Consider the following 18,848-nt stretch of genomic DNA (forward strand, 5'->3'; position numbering starts at 1 on the left):
GGGGGACTCGGGCCTGGATATCTGGGTGCCCAGGGCCAAGGGGTGCGTGCAGACTCCTGAGGGCCAACCCAGGCCCGGCGGGGGTCCTGCCCGGTGCCAGGCCGGGGCCCAGGAGGCTGCTCCTGAGACCACTTCCCACCGCTCCTCACAGCTCGACTGGGGCACCTGCCTCCTCCCCTCCCCCCTCCCCTCCCCCCTCCCCTCCCCTCCCCTCCCCTCCCCTCCCCTCCCCTCCCCCTCCCCCTTCCCCTCCCCCTCCCCCTTCCCCTCCCCTTCCCCCTCCATTGCTAAATTATGAAAGTGAAATGACAGGCAGGACAGAACTTGGAAAGGAGAAGGAAAGCAAGACTTTGGGTGTGCAACAGAACAACCAAGGTAGATGTTTAGAAATTAAACCAAAAAAAAAACCCACCTCTGAAAATGAAATTCACCGTTTTGCCCAGAAAGGCAAGCAACAGTAAGTTGCCGAAATGAAACAGATTTCATGTACGAGGTACAGATTTTGGAGTCGGGACCGCGTGGACACACCTAATGGAAACAGGCTGCAGTTTGGTCCTCTTGAGGTCCGTTGTGTAGTTTGGCCTTCTGTGTGACCGGCCTTCTGGTTCTAGGCAGCTGCTGCTTGTGTCCAGCCTGCGTGTCCCCGCCAAGGACGGCCACCTGTCACGGCCCCCTCATCCAGCCTGGGCCGGTTCTTCCATCAAGCGTTTGACACAAACGCATGAGAAGCAAAGTCACAGATGAGACGTAACTGATCGTAACTATGGGCCCATCAGCCAACCTGGGAGCAACCTTGCCCAGCCTCTGCCTCGTGCTGTAAAGGGTTTCTGTGTGGACTTGCCCGCCTGTGCGTCTCCTGACACTGCCTGTTCATCCTGCTTGTTCTGACCGGGCCCCTGCTGGCTGCGTTCTGCTCCCTGTCCTTGTTATTCATGGTGTCCTTCTGGGATTCATCCGTGTTGGGGTCAGGGGGGGCTCTGGCTTCTTGCAGAAACAGCTGCTGTGAACATCCTCGGTCAGGGTCCGGGTGCCCACGTACCGAGGAGTGGAACCTCCAGCTGGGACTGGCCACAGAATTTGCAGGGCCTGATACAGAGCAAAACATGGGGCCCTGGGATAAATTGTCAGGAGTTTCAACACGGCAGTTGCAGAGCCCGGTACCAGGGGCGGGCTGGGCGACCACTTGGGTGCAGGACGCATCTTCACCCCCGCCGAGGGCTATGCAAAGGGCCTGTGCCGTGCGGCGGCCCCTGGCACACAGGGCGAGTCCACGCTCCCCGTCCTTACCTCCATCGGACTCTAATTCCACCGATGTAAGGAGTATAACCCCTGGTGTGGGCGATGTCCGCCCACCCCAGCCTCCTTGCCTGGGAAATCCCATGGACAGGGGCCCCTGGCAGGCTACAGTCCATGGGTCAGAGAGTGGGACACGGCTGAGCGCAGCCAGCATGGCGTGTGCAACAGCATTGCTTGTGGTTTTGCTGCGTTTCCTTGGTTGCGTGTGTGCTAAGGCACTGCAGGCGTGTCCGACTCTTAGCAACCCCCGTGGACTACGTATAGCCCGCCCGGGTCCTCTGTCCGTGGGATCCTCCAGGCAGGAGTGCTGGAGTGGGTTGCCATGCCCTCCTCCCAGCCCAGGGGTTGAACTCGAGTAGTTTTCATTGCATTTCCTTGGTTACCAGAGAGAATGGGCAGATGATACGTATATGGACCACTGAGTGACTTTTTCTGAAGAAACAGGGGACAAAGTTGGACTCCTGTTCTTGGCCCTAAATGACCATGTGGGCGGTCACTCCCCTCCTATTTGGAAGTTCTGCCATCTGATCATAACCCCTTCTGCTCAGGGGTCAGGCTACATGGCAAGGCTAAAAAGAATAAAAATTGAAAGAAATCATTTGAAAGCTTCGGCACCAGTCTCTCCAATGAATAGTCAGGACTGATTTCCTTTAGGATGGACTGGTTTGATCTCCTTGCAGTCCGAGGGACCCTCAAGAGTCTTCTCCAGCGCCACAGTCCAAAATTGACCAGTTCAGTTCAGTCACTCAGTCATGTCCCACTCTTTGCGACCCCATGGACTGCAACATGCCAAGCCCCCCTGTCCATCATCAATTCCCAGAGTTTACTCAAACTCATGTTCATTGAGTTGGTGATGCCATCCAACCATCTCATCCTTTGTCGTCCCCTCCTCCTCCCGCCTTCAATCTTTCCCAGCATTAGGGTCTTTTCCAATGAGTCAGTTCTTCGCATCCGGTGGCCAAAGTATTGGCGTTTCACCTTCGGCATCAGTCCCTCCACTGAACACCCCAGACTGATCTCCTTTAGGATGGACTGGTTGGATCTCCTTGCAGTCCAAGGGACTCTCAAGAGTCTTCTCCAACACCACAGTTCAAAAGCATCAATTCTTCGGCGCTCAGCTTTCTTTACAGTCCAACTCTCACATCCATACACGACCACTGGGAAAACCATATAGCTTTGGCAAGATGGACCTTTGTTGGCAAATCGATGTCTCTGCTTTTTAATGTGCTGTCTAGGTTGGTCATAGTTCCAGAATCACTGCAGATGGTGACTGCAGCCGTGAAATTAAAAGACCCTTGCTCCTTGGAAGGAAAGCCATGACCGAAATTGATATTGGGAGTCGAAAGAAATATAGTATTTCAAACAGTTTAGAAAAACGTGAATGAAGTTAGAGGACTCCCAGCATCTGACATTAAGACTTTCTTTACAGCTGCAGTGATTGAGACAGTCCGGGGACTTCCCCAGTGGTCCAGCGGCTGACACTCCGAGCTTCCGGTGCAGGGGGAGCAAGTTCGATCCCCTGATTGGGGAACTACATGCCGCATGGCACAGCCAAAAGACAAATTTTGAATTAATACTCTGATACTGCCACAAGGGTAGACCCACAGTTCGATGGAACTAGAGAGACTCCAAAAATCAGCTATCAGAAACGTAGCCAGTTGATCTTTTGGTGCTGAGATATGCATAGCATAACGTTTTGCCAGTCAGGAGTTCCCTCGTGGTTCAGTGGTTGAGACTCCGGGCTTCTGCTGCAGGGCTACCAGTGAGGTCCCTGATCTGGGAACTGAGATCCCACATGCCTCATGGCCAAAGAAGTCAGCAATCAAACAAGAGGCCTATTTGTGGCAAGATATCTTCTGCATTATATGTGGGTGTAGGACTCTGTCTGTGCTTTTAAGCCTTATTATGGTGCTGTTCCCCTTATCTTTATCCTGGCTGTATATGCCCCCGTCTGGGTCATGGGTTTCACTGTGATAAACTTTCCTCTAGCTGGGCTTCTCTATTCGTCGTATTTCCAAAGATTATTCGTCTCCTGTTTTCCGCTGCTGTGTGATATGGTGAAGTTGGTTTCGCAATGAGTTTTTATTCTGTGTGTCTTTTTTGGCGCGTCTTTTCTTTTTTTATTGGGGGATAAGCACTTTACAATATTGTGTTTCTGCCATAGCCCAGCATGAGTCAGCCACAGGTAGACGTATGTCCCTGCCACGTGAGCCACCCGCCTTCCCCCTCCGCACCCCGCCCATCCAGGGTGTCGCAAGCCCAACCCCCACCTGTTGCCTGGTTTGCCCGTGGTGATGAACGTGTTTCCAGGCTGCCGTCTCTGTCGTCCCCCCCTTCTCCCACCGTATCCACCGTCTGTCCTGGGTCGCCAGCGCTGCCCTGCAAACACGTTTATCAGTCTTTCTAGATTCCAAATGCATGTGTTAATAGACAATGTCTGTCTGCTCTTTGGACACATCTTTGCTAACAACAGTAAATACTCAGAGTTTGTCCTTTGAGCCGAGATTTTCATATTTTTATACAGGGATGTTAGCTACTTATGTGTTTTTTTTTTTTTAACATTTCCCTTATTTGTTAGACCTACTTTAACTTTCCGTCATCTAATTTTCTAGTATTTTGATTTTGTTTTATTTTTTAATGATTCCTTGCCATTTCTTTTCTGATTACAATGTGAGGAAAGTGTCTGTTACACCTCTGGTTACGGGTCTCGATTTTTGTTGTATGAATTACCTTCTTCCCTTTATCTCTTGTAACTTGACACGAAGCGCTACCTCATTGGAAAAGACCCTGATGCTGGGGAAGATTGAAGGCAAAAGGAGAAGGGGGTGGCAGAAGATGAGATGGTCATAGCATCACTGACTCAATAAGCACGAACTTGAGCAAACTCTGGGAGATAGTGGAGGACAGAGGAGTCAGGACGCAGCGACTGGACCACAACAAAAATGGCAAATAGTTGATCAGGCAGACATAAAACTTTTTACACTGAAAAAAAAAGAAATTACGCGATCTTTTACAAGAACTCTTTTCTCCGTTTTATGCAAAACGAAGGCTTAGTACCTTGCTTTTCCCTCTTTCTTCCTCTCTGGTTTCCATTGCATTAATCTGAGGTTAAAACCCCGGTTTAAAAAAAATCCTCTTTCTCAATTTTTCCCTTTTGCCGTTTGTTTGTTACCATAGCAACAACAATTACTTCAGCTCATCAGCCCCAGTCTCTACTGAGTGGTGTTTTTATTCAGTTATCTCTCCATCTTTAGCTGGTTTCAAGGCTCACTGCCAGTTCTTTTCTCTCATTTCATCATTCATGAGCTTCTGATTCATGTCCCAGTGATTTATTGTATGATTCTGAGCAATTTTTGCAGAAAAGGGAGTTAGTTGGGTCGTGTATTAGTCACAGACTCTTGTGGTTGCAAGTGACAAAACCCTACCTCAAACTGACTTCAGTTAAAAAGGAGAATATATATTGTCTCACGCACTTGTGAAGTCCAGCCTCGGCTGAATCGTCAGACCGTGTCGTCGGGAAATTGGCTCCGTCCCTGGACCCTGCTTCCCCGTCCCAGCTTTACCCTAGAGGGCGGTTCTCAGGCTGTGGCGTGTTTGGCCCCAGTCCCATACCCCCTGCTCTGGCAACCTTGGCGGAAGGGAAGTGCCCCTTTCTAGTTGCTTCTGCAGAAGGCTGGGCTGAGTGCCATTGGCCTGGATCAGGTCTCACGCTCATCTTTTGAACCAACATCTGTGACTCTGACTGGGGATCCCTGGGTCACAAGCTTATTCCTGACTTGGGGGGTGGGTGGGGCCAAATGCTCTAAGTGTGTAGAAGGGAGAGTTCACCCCTGCAGAAAGAAAACTGGATTGTTGCTACCAGAAGGAGAAGGGGTCAATGTTGGCAGAAAACAACAGATGCCCACATGTCTTCCAAGACCACGGATCTGCACACTGTCACCTCTAGAGGGACACTCAGGAAGACATCCAGCAAGCCCTCTAAGCAGGGGCTTAGGTCTTGGGCTTCCCTGCTGGCTCAGCTGGTAAAGAATCCGCCTGCAATGTGGGAGACCTGGGTTTGATCCCTGGGTTGGGAAGATCTCCGGAAGAAGGGAACAGCTATCCACTCAAGTATTCTGGCCTGGAGAAGTCCATGGACTGTATGTATAGTCCATGGGGTCGCAAAGAGTCTGACGCGACTGAGCAGCTTTCGCTTAGGCTTGGATAGCGGCTCCTGTGGTCTCCTGGCGCTCCAGAGCCGTGTTCTCAGGCTCTCAGCTCCCTGCTTCTGGAAATTCGTTGTCGTCAGTCTAGCTAGATGATTCTCCCCGCCGGGCCTGGCTCGCGCCAGCCTGACTCAGCAGAGGCTGATGTGTATCTAAACCCCATCTCGGAGGGAACAGCAATTGCCAAAGGACCTGAGCAGGGCTGTCTCCTGGTCAGTGCACTTTCCCTGTCGAAGACCACAAGGGAAGCCAGACTCTCATCCCAGGGTTGCTTAGCGACCACAGAACCAGGCTAGAGAAGTTCTCCGGAGAAAGTCAGTGACTTTAAAACGCCCACAGATGCTAGAAGAATGAGGAGACGACACGTTACCCGCAGAGAGACAGGTACGTGGCGAGATTGGAGGGCAGAAAAGAGCTGAGAGCTGTCTGGTCTGTCTGGAGCATGGGGAGCGGGCAAAAGCAGGGCGGAGGGCAGGCGCTGTCATATATCACTTATATCTCAACTAAAAAGAAAATAAAACAGTGCTTTCCCAAAGTGTCAGATGCATATGAAACCACTAGGGATCTTGTTAAAATGCAGATCCTGAGTCAGTAGATCTGGGGTGGGGCCCAGGATATTGTGTTCCGAATAGACCCCCACCTGATGCTGGTCTGGAGGCCACACTTTGAGTAGCAGTGATTTCCAAAATACTGAAAAAATAGAATGTGTAGGAGTTTGCAATGGGTCAGATGCAGGGAGGGGTTGGGAGTAAGGTGAAATGCACTGCGAGGATCATCCCCAGACCTCAGCTGGAGGACCTGGGTGGTGATAGGACCCAGAAGCCTGAGAAGAGAGACAGGTCTGGGTGGGGTCGATAGTGATCAGAGATGACATTTACCGAGTAGTCGAGTGGGCCTTGGAAAGCATCGCTAGAACAAAGCTAGTGGAGGTGATGGAATTCCAGTTCAGCTGTTTCAGATCCTGAAAGATGATGCTGTGAAAGTGCTGCACTCAATATGCCAGCAAATCTGGAAAACTCAGCAGTGGCCACAGGACTGGAAATGGTCAGTTTTCATTCCAATCCCAAAGAAAGGCAATGCCCAAGAATGCTCAAACTATGGCACAATTGCACGCATCTCACATGCTAGTAAAGTAATGCTCAAAATTCTCCTAGCCAGGCTTCAGCAATACGTGAACCGTGAACTCACTGATGTTCAAGCTGGTTTTAGAAAAGGCAGAGGAACCAGAGATCAAATTGCCAACATCCGCTGGATGATCGAAAAAGCAAGAGCGTTCCAGAAAAACATCTATTTCTGCTTTATTGACTATGCCAAACCCTTTGACTGTGTGGATCACAATCAACTGTGGAAAATTCTGAAAGAGATGGGAATATCAGACCACCTAACCTGCCTCTTGAGAAATCTGTATGCAGGTCAGGAAGCAACAGTTAGAACTGGACATGGAACAACAGACTGGTTCCAAATAGGAAAAGGAGTACGTCAAGGCTGTATATTGTCACCCTGCTTATTGAACTTATATGCAGAGTACATCATGAGAAACGCTGGACTGGAAGAAGCATAAGCTGGAATCAAGATTGCCGGGAGAAATATCAATAACCTCAGACATCCAGATGACACCACCCTTATGGCAGAAAGTGAAGAGGAACTCGAAAGCCTCTTGATGAAAGTGAAAGAGGAGAGTGGAAAAGTTGGCTTAAAGCTCAACATTCAGAAAACGAAGATCATGGCATCCGGTCCCATCACTTCATGGGAAATAGGTGGGAAAACAGTGGAAACAGTGTCAGACTTTATTTTGGGGGGCTCCAAAATCACTGCTGATGGTGACTGCAGCCATGAAATTAAAAGATGCTTACTCCTTGGAAGAAAAGTTATGACCAACCTAGATAGTATATTCAAAAGCAGAGACATTACTTTGCTGACTAAGGTCCGTCTAGTCAAGGCTATGGTTTTTCCAGTGGTCATGTATGGATGTGAGAGTTGGACTGTGAAGAAAGCTGAGCGCCGAAGAATTGATGCTTTTGAACTGTGGTGTTGGAGAAGACTCTTGAGAGTCCCTTGGACTGCAAGGAGTTCCAACCAGTCCATTCTAAAGGAGATCAGCCCTGGGATTTCTTTGGAAGGAATGATGCTGAAGCTGAAACTCCAGTACTTTGGCCACCTCATGCGAAGACTTGACACATTGGAAAAGACTCTGATGCTGGGAGAGATTGGGGGCAGGAGGAGAAGGGGACGACAGAGGATGAGATGGCTGGATGGCATCACGGACTCGATGGATGTGAGTCTGAGTGAGCTCCGGGAGTTGGTGATGGACAGGGAGGCCTGGCGTGCTGCGATTCATGGGGTCGCAGAGTCGGACACGACTGAGCGACTGAACTGAACTGTACTGAACTGATTAGGTGCCAGGAGCTTTGCATCTGTTGTCTTATTCTGTGCAATAGGGAGGTAAGTGCTGTTGTGATCTCTGTTTTAAGAGTGGGGAAACTGAGGCCAAAGTCGTACAGGTAGTAAGCAGAAAAGCCAAGGTTCAAGCTCTACCTTGCGGTCTGAGTGCAGCGCTCCTGCGGGTAACCGTCGGCAGTTTGGAAAACGTGGAGCCGAAGCCCCTGTAGGTTGTCAAATGGATAACCTACCCTCTCAGACTCCTGCCAACTTGTTCCCATTTTTATTTGGCATTTTATTATTACAGAGGAGACATCTGCAGAGAACCGGCTTTCAGCTTTTTAGTTTTTGGCTGTGCTTTGAAACATACAGGATCTTAAGTTTCCCAGCCAGGGATCAAATCTGCGTCCCCTGCATTAGACGGTGGATTCTTAACCACTGGACCACTAGGGAAGGCCCAGCTTTCAGCTTTTCAAATAGTCCTTTTTTTTTCTCTCTCTCTTAAATGATCAAATACTGTGTTTTTCTATCTCTGAAAATTCAGGACTTTTCCAGATTATTATTTTTTTAATTCATTAACTTTTGGTTGTGCTGGGTCTTCCTGCTGTGTGGGTTTTCTCTAGGTGCTGAGAGTGGGGGTTACTCTTCCTTGCCATGTGCAGGCTTCTCATTGCAGCGGCTTCTCTTGTTGCAGAGCAGGCTCTACAGGCTTCAGCAGTTGCTGCATGTAGGCTCAGCTGCTCCACAGCGCGTGGGATCTTCCTGGACCTGGGACAGAGGGAGTGTCTTCTGCATTGGGCATTTTTTGTTTTTTTATCACCGAGCCACCAGGGAGGCCCCTCCAGATTATTTCTTGAAGTTGGTTTCTGTTTATTTTTCTGGATTCAGAGAACTCACTCAATTCTCCCCCTCCACCCCAGATCTTTTTAGACCGAAGGCAAAATTTCTTTCGGTATAATTTATCACGTCTAATGGATTTGCTGTCTTCTTCGGGGGTGCCTATAGCTCGACTCTCTGTGGTGTTCTCCTGTGCGTTTTCTTCTCCAGGAGCCTCATCACTTACTTTTCCTCACAGTTGTCTTCTATGTTGCTGATTGGCCCTTCTGCGTCATTCCATATGCTTTTTACTGCTCTGACCACCGCTTTTACTTTGGCTATCGTGATTTTAATTTCAGGATACGCTCCATTTTCTCAGCCTGTTCTTTAAAACCAATGTCCTCTTTTTAATCGAGAATAAGAATTAGGTGCTTTCTAAACCTGGGTTCTGCTTCACAGGCTAAACATATTTCTTGCAAAGGAGGGCTTTCGGCTCCAGCACTGCCTTTTCTCATGTGCCACACATTCTTTTCCTAGAGGGTTCATTTATTTTTTCTGCTTGGGGATTGTCTAGTTGATCTTTGTTGATGCCTGGAAGTCCAGGCTTTCAAGACCGCAGTGCTGGACAATCAGGATGCAGGGTCTCCCACTCTGCTTTCCCTCCAAAGAGGGCGTGGGTGGAGGGCCAGAAGCAGCGGGGAGATGGGTTTTCCCTCTTCGTCTTAGCTATTCTCGGCGTTCACTTGCTTCAAGAGTCCAACTCTTATTTTTGAACTTGTGGTGTCTGTGACTATTTCTGAGCCTCAGTGTGTTTGTCTCCTCTCTAGATCTTGCTGCTCTGGTTTTCAGTGATTCTATCTTTGCGTTTTTATTTCAGCATGTCCTATGTCTGAGGTTCTTTTCATATCTACCGATCTGGGTCTCAAGTCTGTGAATCTAATGTCTTTATCAGTGTTTCAACGCCCGACTCCCGAACCTCTTTCAGTTCAGTTCAGTTACTCAGTCGTGTCCGACTCTTTGCGACTCCACAGACTGCAGCACACCAGGCCTCCCTGTCCATCACCAACTCCCAGAGTCTACTCAAACTCATGTCCATTGAGTCCGTGAGGCCATCTAACCATCTCATCCTCCGTCGTCCCCTTCTCCTCTTGCTCTCAATCCTTCCCAGCATCAGGGTCTTTTCAAATGAGTCAGTTCTTCGCATCAGGTGGCCAAAGTACTGGAGTTTCAGCATCAGTCCTTCCCATGAACACCCAGGACTGATCTCCTTTAGGATGGACTGGTTGGATCTCCTTGGAGTCCCAGGGACTCTCAAGAGTCTTCTCCAGCACCACAGTTCAAAAGCATCAATTCTTCGGCGCTCAGCTTTCTTTGTAGTCCAACTCTCACACCCATACGTGACTACTGGAAAAACTGTAGCTTTGACTAGACAGACCTTTGTTGACAAAGTGATGTCTCTGCGTTTTAATATGCTGTCTAGGTTGCCCGAACCTCCTACTCTGCTTCATATTTTTTCATAACACCATCACGACTGGCGCGTCCCGCCCAGTCTTCCTTGCGACTCATCGCTTCTTCTGTCCATCCCCGTCTGTCTCCGCTGGAAGGTAACTCCGGGGAGCCTGGCCCGGCAGGATCACGGTAAGGAACACCCGTTGAATGAGCCTCTGTCCGAGCAGGGGCCCCGCCCGTCCCGGACTCTCCCCTCGGCCTCCACCCCTGGGTTTTCACCCTGTCTCAGGATGCAGACAATCTTTCTCGGTCCCCGTCCCTCTTCCGGTTTCTATCCGGGCGTCGAGGCCTCAAGTTCGTGTGGACCGCGCACGCGCAAAGGCCCGGTCCGGGCGCACGGCTGGATGAGGCGGGGCCGGCGCGGCCTTCGGGTCTGACGCCCGGGTCCCCAGCGCCTGGCTGTCGGCGAGCGGGGCGGGGGCGGGGTGGGCGGCGCCCCGCCCCCAACTCCTCCAGCGCCTGTGGCCGCGCCCCGCCGCGCCGGCCGCCATGCCCCGCCCCCAGCGCGCCTCTTCCGCCGGCCGCGTGCCCCGCCCCCTGCACGCGGGGAGCCAATCCGCGCGCACGCCGCCCGGGCCCGCCCCGACGCCGTCCTCGGCGCGCGCCCCTCCCTCCGCCCGCCCGCCGGCCCGCCCGTCAGTCAGTCAGTCAGGCAGGCAGTCGGTCCGAGCGGCGGGTGCCTCCCCGGCTCTCCCGAGCGGCGGCCTCCCCGCTCCTTTCCGGCCAGCGGCGGCAGCTGCGGCGGCCCGGTCCCCCGGGAGGCGCGGCGTGGGCCGAGCGGCGGCCGCGGAGCGTCGAGCGCAGCGCGGCGGCGGCGGCGGCCCGGCAGCCAACATGGCGGCGGCGGCGGCGGCGGGCGCGGGCCCGGAGATGGTCCGCGGGCAGGTGTTCGACGTGGGGCCGCGCTACACCAATCTCTCGTACATCGGCGAGGGCGCCTACGGCATGGTGTGGTGAGTGTGCCCGCGACCCGCAGCCCGCCGCGCCCGCCCGGGCCTGGCGGGGGAGCCGCCGCGGCCTCGCCCGCGCCGCGGCCGGACGCCGGCCCCGGCCCCCCGGGCTGCGCCGCCGTCTGCGCGCCGAGGGGGCCTCGGGCGGGGGGCGGAGGCCTGGGGCCTGGGCGTCGCGGGGCGCGGGCGGGCGGCTGGGGCCAGGCCCCCGAGGCGCCCCCTCCGCCCGGGGGCGCGCAGCGCGGCCGCGAATTCCTTCGGACGCTCGCCGCGGCGGGTGTGCACAGCCCCGACCTTAGCCCGTGGTCTTTTCCTCCCGTCGCCTGCGGCCTTCGTGAGGTGCCCTCCGTGACGCCGGGGGCCTCTCCTGCGCAAGCTTGCGAGCGGGCGTTCGTGGTGCATGCTTTTCAGGCTCGAAACGGGTTTTAGTGCCGCGCTGCTAGCGCCTCAGGAGGATGAGCCCGCGTCGCTCTCCTGGTTCATTAGAGTAGTCATCCGGAGCTGGGCCCAATCTGACTTGCTTTTTCTTCGCGCAGCGTGAGCTCTCCTACCAGCGTTAAAGGCTGCAGACGTTTGAACCCCAGTTCCTGGGCATTTTAGTGGTCTTCGTGTGTGTGTGCAGCCCTGCTCTAACGGCGTCCTCCAGAGTTACATGCAGGCTCTCGTCCCCATCCAGTGTGTCCTCAGAAACGTTCGTGAAATGGGGGTCTGGCTTTTCATTAGAACCAACCAGCTGCCGTGTTTTGTGCTGGTGAAGACGTGTGCGAGTGTAGACACCCTCACGCCTAAATCTTCTTGGGAGCGTGTCTTTTCTGTTGAGCGAAGGAAGCTAGTATTTGTTGAGCGCTTCGTGGTAGGTACTGTGTCAGGTCCATTACCTCATTTTATTTGAACAGCTATCTGGAGGGAGAGAAAGGTGATGATACCCTTCAAATGAGAAAGCATTTCCCGGTGAAGTCAATTCCTGCAGCCGTGCAACCAGAGTCAGACCTGAGACCCTAGACTGAGGCCCTGTTGCAGTTGCTGCAGCGCTTTCCGTTACACCGTGCTTGTGTGTGTGTGTGTGCGCGCGCGCGCGCGCGTTGCTTAGTCGTGTCCGACTCTGCGAGTCCATGGGCTCTGCAGCCCGCCAGGCTCCTCTGTCCCTGAGATTCTCCAGGCAAGAACAGTGGAGTGGGTTGCCATTCCGTTTTCCAGGGATCTGCCCGGCCCAGGGATCGAACCTGGGTCTCCTGCATTGCAGGTGGATTCTTGACCGTCTGAGCCCTTGCTTTCCTTAATGTAATGACTAATTTTAGGATTTTAGCTTGTTCTGCTGTTATAAACATTTCTATTTCAAAAATGTATTCAAATTTGAATGATCATAGTTTTATAAATACCATAGAGGGCAATTTTTGCCAAGTGTTAACATGTTTTCAAAAAAGATTTTCAATTAAAGTCTTCTAATTAATCTTGAGTATGTTCATTCTTTTTGGAAGCAAAATGCTTCACTATGTCCAATTGAAAATTAACACGAACTCAAAAGGCTTAGGAGTGAAGAGAAAATTTGAATTAGGTCAGGCTTAAAGGAAATAAGGTCCTAGATTGTAGCAGAATATACTGCCCGCAGCATTGCTTCTGTGATACATCTCATTGCTGTGTCACTTGTTGGGAAGTATGCTCGTGAACACGTCCCTCTGTGAGAGGTCCAGACATCTTCCAGCCCTTTAATATAACTACTAAAAATAGTTCTATGACATTTCAGTTGAAAGTTTCTTTTTTTAATCTGATGAGAATTTTTACTAATCTGAAGCTGATTTAGGTCTGGCAGCTTTCTATCACTGCTGTAGACTTATTTGACCTCAGTTTCTTATCAGGGGAAGCATTAAGTCTTCTTACTGTGATGTTCCTTTCTTAAGATCAAAGTACAGATGCCACTGGAATTAGAATCCTGGGTCTAGGTTATACCTTTTTATTTTGAGGTTAATATTTACTTAATAATTTAAGCTACATTGTACATTATTAGCCTTTAACGTTGGTTAACAATGCTGGGTTTAAGGAGGGTTTCTTGCTTGAAATGTTAGTATTTGAATAGTAATTTTTAAAAAAACCACCCAGCTTCCAGAAAGATTGAAGGATTTTCAGGGAAAAGTTTTTTAACTTTCATTTCCTGAATCAGTTCCTTAGGAATTTGCCTTTTCTGTGCGTCCTTTTCCTAATCCTCATGTAGAAGATACAAAGATGAAGAGTGGAGTTTGAATTGGGCCTTTAGGGGAGAGTGTGATTTTGATAGATAATAGCTGAGTGCTCGCCTTGGCAGCACATACGCTAAAACTGGAACGATGCAGAGATTAGCATGGCCCCTGCTCAAGGATGACACGCAGATTCGTGAAGTGCTCCGTATTTAAAAGAAAGAAAGATAACAGCTGAGACTGACAGTCTGAGCCCTGGAATCAGTCCTGGCGAAGCGTTCAGGCGGCAGACCGTAGAAGCAGCTAGAGGCAGACCTGAGTTGGTTGTATCTGCACATTGAAAATGCTTCAGCGTCTTTAAAAAGAGGCAGGCGCATGGTCAGTTTTGGAGCGCGGAGGGGGATAGGTCAACACTGGTGGAAATTACGGGGAAAAAATGGGTGGGGAATCAGCGAGGCTCTTGTGACCTTCTGGAGGTGAAGTAATATAGCAGGCGAGGACTGTGGCAGATGGCGATGAGAGCCTTTACAAAGGCAGAGTCAGTAATGGGACTCTTGTCAGAAGAGTGGTGGGCTTCTGCTCATGGCAGGTGTGGGATGAAGCAAAGGATTACGAGGTCTTGAAGGGTGAGAGGCTGAGAGGGGTGGGATTGGAGTTGAGAGCGGCTTCTGAGAGCAGACTAGGTAATGCAGCATGGCCATAGTTGCTATTTCAAGTCTTCTGGCGTGGGAGCCTGGGGGGGTGGGGACGCCCTTACGAGAGAAGGCGTGCCGTCAGCAGAGGAGGCTTCTTAAGGAGAAACAGTGATTCCTGGTTTGGCATTGTTAACGTTTGTGATGCAGTGGGCCATATAAGCTGTATCCAGAAGGCGTCTTGAAAATAAGAGGGAAGGAGAATCTGGAGGTGAAGATGTGTGTCAGTGACAGTCCCAAGTGAATGACGGATTCTCATGGGAGGTCACGGTGAGGGGTCAGGCGGCACGCCTGTGTTCTGCATCTTTATCTTTTTAGTAAACAGCGCAGAACATTCACTAGATTCTCAAAAGCTCCATTGTCCCAGGAAGGTTAAGAAGCAGTGAGATAGAAAGACCGACAAGGGAACAAGCGAGTCCTTTTAACAGATGAGCAGAAGAGGAGGCTGAGGAGGTGAGGGGCATTAGGATCGGGAAACAGGAAAAAATGGTATCAAAGAGGAAAATTGAAGCTCTTTGCTTAATCATCTGAGTAAGATAAGTGTTTTGGGTGAGTTCAATTTGAAACACTTGTTGAATGTGACTGAGAGATCATGCAATCATCTCCATAGAGATACGAATTGAAGCCTGGAGAGTGGACAAGATGAGAAAAAAGTGAGAGCTGAGCCGAAGAAATGCCTGACTTTAGGTGTCTTTAGAGGGCAGGTTTCAGAAAAGGACAGAGGGAGCGTGGTCAGAGACCAGAGGACCGTAGTGTGCCCTGTCAGAGGGGCCCGTGGAGGTCGGGGTCACTAGGGACTGCTTTGAATACGATAGGGAACGCTGTGCAGCTGGAAGAGAAGCTGTTGGATTTGTTGACTTTCAGCTGCCCTGACAGATGGGCTCACTCGTCTTCCCTGCCATCCTGTGTGTGGTTGAGTTTGCTCTCCGCTATGTCTTCTCATAAGACTTTCAGAATCAAGTGATTCCAGGCCAAGAAACAAAAGCAGAGTTGTCCCATTCCCCAACAAATTCGAGTGAAAAGTGATGATAAAATCAGGCACAACTCCAAGAGAAGACGCTGGAGAACCGCCGAGCTGGGTCTGTAGGGAGCCTCGCGTGTCAGGTGGCACGCCAGTTTATGCTGTGCCAAGGTCGCTTGCCTCCTAGCATGTCGCTCTGAACATCACTGCTGTCTGAACAGCTGGACCTGTTTTATTGGGAAAATGATTTTCTTTGTGTCTTTCTGCGCTAGTCCTCTGGCTTAGTAATATGTGAGACCTTAACAAACAAAAACCCCCAGGCGGTTCCAACCAAAACCCCGTTGCGACCACACTCCTGATTGTGTGGTGCCCTGTGCTGTGGCTTTTGTGATGAAGGCAGACTAGCAGATCTCCCGTTTAGCCAACACTTTGTTGCATTTTGCTTTTTTTTTAGCACACACTAATAAACCCTCACAACCACAGTGCAGAGGTGGTTACTGTGAATAAGTGGAAATTTGAGGCAGAGGCTAGTGAACAGGACCATGGACACCCAGCTTGCAAGTGACAGGGCCTCCCCATCTGTCTGTTCCTGTGATGCTCAGCCAGAGATTCGAGTTGACAGAATCAGACAGCATTCTGACAGTATCAGAATGTCTGCTGTCTGCTTTTTGCTTGTGTCGCGTTGTAGCCTTAAAAACCTTTCTTGCAAGGTCATTCACTAGAAAACTCCTCCTGGGCACTGTCACATGCCAAGATTGACGTGATCCCAGCCCCGTAGTAGCTCTTCGTTCAGGTAGCGGGTGGAGTTGGGCATGATGCAGAGAACGTGCCGGGGCCGTGCAGGAGTGCGTGCAGCGCTCTGGGGAGGAAGGACGGCCCGAGTGGTGCGGGGCCTGGTGTGGCTTCACAAGCCTGGCTGGGTGTTCATGGCTGGCTGGGAGTCTGCTTTGAGGAGTGCATTCTAAGTCCAGGTAGACGCACACACCAAAGACAGGGAGGTGTGAGATCAGTGCCTCAGGTCAGGAACGCCTGGAGTTGTCTCGGAAGGCGGCATGTCGGTTGGGCGCCATCGGGAGAAAGCTTGGAGTTGAGACACACTCTGCAGGATGCTGCTTCCTGAGCTCAGACTTGGTTCTGCAGGTGAAAGTCACTAGAGGATGCCCTTTCCTGCCAGTCCCCGTCACATTTGGGTCCCCTTGTCCCTCATGCTTTCTCTGCCCGCTGTGCTTTCTCCTCGTCTGTCTGCCTGGCCAGGGTATCCGCAGCCTGTGGTTCTCACCCCTTCTCCAGCAGCGCTTTAATTGCATGTGGGCTTTGCTTTGGTTCTGGCTGTTGGGTTGGCTGGGGGCGTTGCTGACCTTGGGTGTGTATGTGGTGGAGGCAGGAGTGCTGGACGGCCTGCCCCGGAGGAGCATCCTGGTGAGACTCCGGCCGCGCTTCCCCGAGAAGCCCTGGGCCCTGTTCGAGGCCTCCTTCCTCTCAGGCGCATCTCCTCCACACACCTGCACTGGTTGCCTCTGCCTCCAAGAGCTCTTGGAGGAGCGCTCCCTCCTGCGCTCCCTGGAACTTGCTGGTATCAGTGCCGCCTGCTGGAGAGGCAGGGCCGGCGGGAGTGTATGTCAGCTGTAGAGAGCAAGACCTGAAGCACATCTGGATTCAGACTCCTAGCTTTCCTCAGCTGCAGTTTAACTTCTCATGAAGGTGTCTCTTTCATGCTTTTTGAAGCTCAAAGGTGTGAGAAGACCAGCTTAGATGAGCAACAGAAAAGCCACAGTTTCTGAACGGTTTTCAGTGCAAGGACAGCAAAGTTTGATATTAAGAATATCCCTGACAATGTGCTGCTGGTGGTTAGCTATAACTGATAAGCCATTCCCGTGAATTTAATTTGTATGCTCTCAATTTTCAAGTATTTACAAAAAGATTCTCATGTAGAGCGTCCAGGTCGCATTTTCCAAGGAACCGTCTGTAACGTATTCCTCCTCTTACATCGACACTCCTACTAAGTAAGGAGCAACCGATTCCCCAGCAGGCGCCTAGAGCTGCCTCCCAGGCATCCAGCCTGCTCTGCCTGCCCGCCTGCCTGACGCTGAGATGCCCTTTCTCCCCTTTTTGCCTCTCTCTTCTCGTTCATTTCTTGGAGGTCACATCATCGGAAAGCCAGTAGGATAGACATTGGCTGAGGTGTTTCTCGGATGCGCAGCTGTGGGTCCTTTTTTCTTCTTCCTTAGTGCTTGTGTGTTTGGCTGTGCAGAATCTTCAGTGGCGCGGCCTGTGAACTCTTGGCTGTGGCCTGCGGGATCTAGTGACCTGGCCGAAGACTGAACCTGGGCCCCCTGCGCTGGGAGCAGGAGTCTCACCCACTGAGGCACAGGGGCGTCGTCCTGCCGGTTTTCTTAAGGCGGCTGCGCTGTTGAGCCTTCCTCCCAGCAGTGCCCAGGCGGTCCGGTCTCTCCCCGTCCTCTCGGTGCTGACTTTCTGGGTTTTGACAGTTGCCCTTCTAACGTGCGTGAAGTGGGGAGCTTGTATCCGTGAGTTTTGTGCTCTTGTGTCTGGTGTGTTGTCCGTCAGCGCTCAATATTCGGGGGCTGAAATGGATGCGACTCAATAAAGAGTGTCTTAAGCAGTTGCTGGGATGGAAATATGAATGAAACAACACCGTTGCCTCAGAGGAACCTGTAAGAAACACTGTAGGGAGCTCACAGTTGGAAGTCAGTGTGTATGCACGTATGTGTACTTACCCTTTGTGCCGAGACAGCAGTAACAGTGCCTTCTCAGTGGCTGTCTGGTGTCGCCGTTGCTAATTAGTGGCATCGGACACTGACAGTCAGAGAGCACTTTGCTCACTGTCGCAGCTGAAGTTCAGCTCATCTGCGGCGTTGCGTTAGCGTCACAGAAATGTTTTGTTTTTATTCTGTAGGTTTTTAGTGGGATTCTAGAAGTCGTCACGATGCATTTCCCAGTCAGTCAGACTGGGGTTGATACGTTGCCAGGCTGTGGTCCACGTGGGGTGACCCTGGGAGATGTGGTTTAATGTCTTCCATATATCTTTCTTTGTTTTTAAGGGTCAGTATAGAAGCTGGGCTTCCCTGGTGGATCAGTGGTAAAGCATCCACTTGCCAGAGCAGGAGATGGGGGTTCCATCCCTGGTTGGAACGATCTCCTGGAGAAGGGAATGGCAGCCCACTCCAGTATTCTTGCCTGGGAAATCCCATGGACAGAGGAGCCTGGTGGGCTACAGTCATGGGGTCACAAAGAGTCGGACACCACTCAGCGGCTAAACCAGCAGCGACAGGCGTGCGTGTGCACTCTGACCCTCGTAACGCAAGGGCGGCTTTGGGAGGCTTTCCACTCCCCTCAGCTCCACAATGGGGCCTCCAGCCTCTGTCTCTCAGTTGCGCTTACCTGGGGTGGCCTTGCAGGTGAGGCTCACGGCCTCCTGAAGGGAGGAGGTGGGCATTGCCCTCAGGTCCCACTGCCACTCAGCGGGGCAGAGTGAGTCGCCAGAGGGAGGCGTGTGCCGAGAGGGTGGGAGCGGCCAGCCCTCCTCTGTGAGGAGTGGCGGTGGGGACACGGACACTTCCTCCCCCGAGGGGTTTTGGGATTGTCTCTGGAAAGCTGCTTCTGGAGTGAGCGTGAACTGGCTTTTTTCCCTTTGTAGCTGTTTCTGGCCGGGCGGGGTCCCCGCTGCTGCTCAGGCTTTCCCTGTTGGCGGTGCACTGACTGCTCACTGTGGCAGCGTCTCTCCTTGCGGAGCACGGGCTCTGGGCGCCTCTGCAGCATGCGGGATATCCCTGGGCCAGGGGTTGGACCTGTGTCTCCTGCGTTGCCAGGCGGTTCTTTACCACTGAGCCGCCTGGGAAGCCCTGGAC

General features: G+C 51.9%; 1 protein-coding gene and 1 non-coding gene across 2 annotated transcripts in view; both read left to right on the top strand.

The window, feature by feature from the left end:
* The first annotated feature begins 11,025 nt into the window (after positions 1–11,025).
* Positions 11,026–18,848, top strand: part of MAPK1 (mitogen-activated protein kinase 1) — a 54,061-nt gene continuing 46,238 nt past the window's right edge. The window contains exon 1 of the mRNA XM_052654508.1: positions 11,026–11,158. Coding sequence (XP_052510468.1) covers positions 11,040–11,158 — 119 coding nt within the window. The 5' untranslated portion in view covers positions 11,026–11,039. The remainder of the gene's footprint in view (positions 11,159–18,848) is intronic.
* LOC128062680 (U6 spliceosomal RNA) lies at positions 13,439–13,542 on the top strand. Its single transcript, XR_008200834.1, has one exon. It is a non-coding gene; the product is annotated as a U6 spliceosomal RNA (small nuclear RNA).

The sequence above is a fragment of the Budorcas taxicolor genome, chromosome 17 (assembly GCF_023091745.1).
Source record: "Budorcas taxicolor isolate Tak-1 chromosome 17, Takin1.1, whole genome shotgun sequence".
In the NCBI taxonomy this organism is placed as follows: domain Eukaryota; kingdom Metazoa; phylum Chordata; class Mammalia; order Artiodactyla; family Bovidae; genus Budorcas; species Budorcas taxicolor.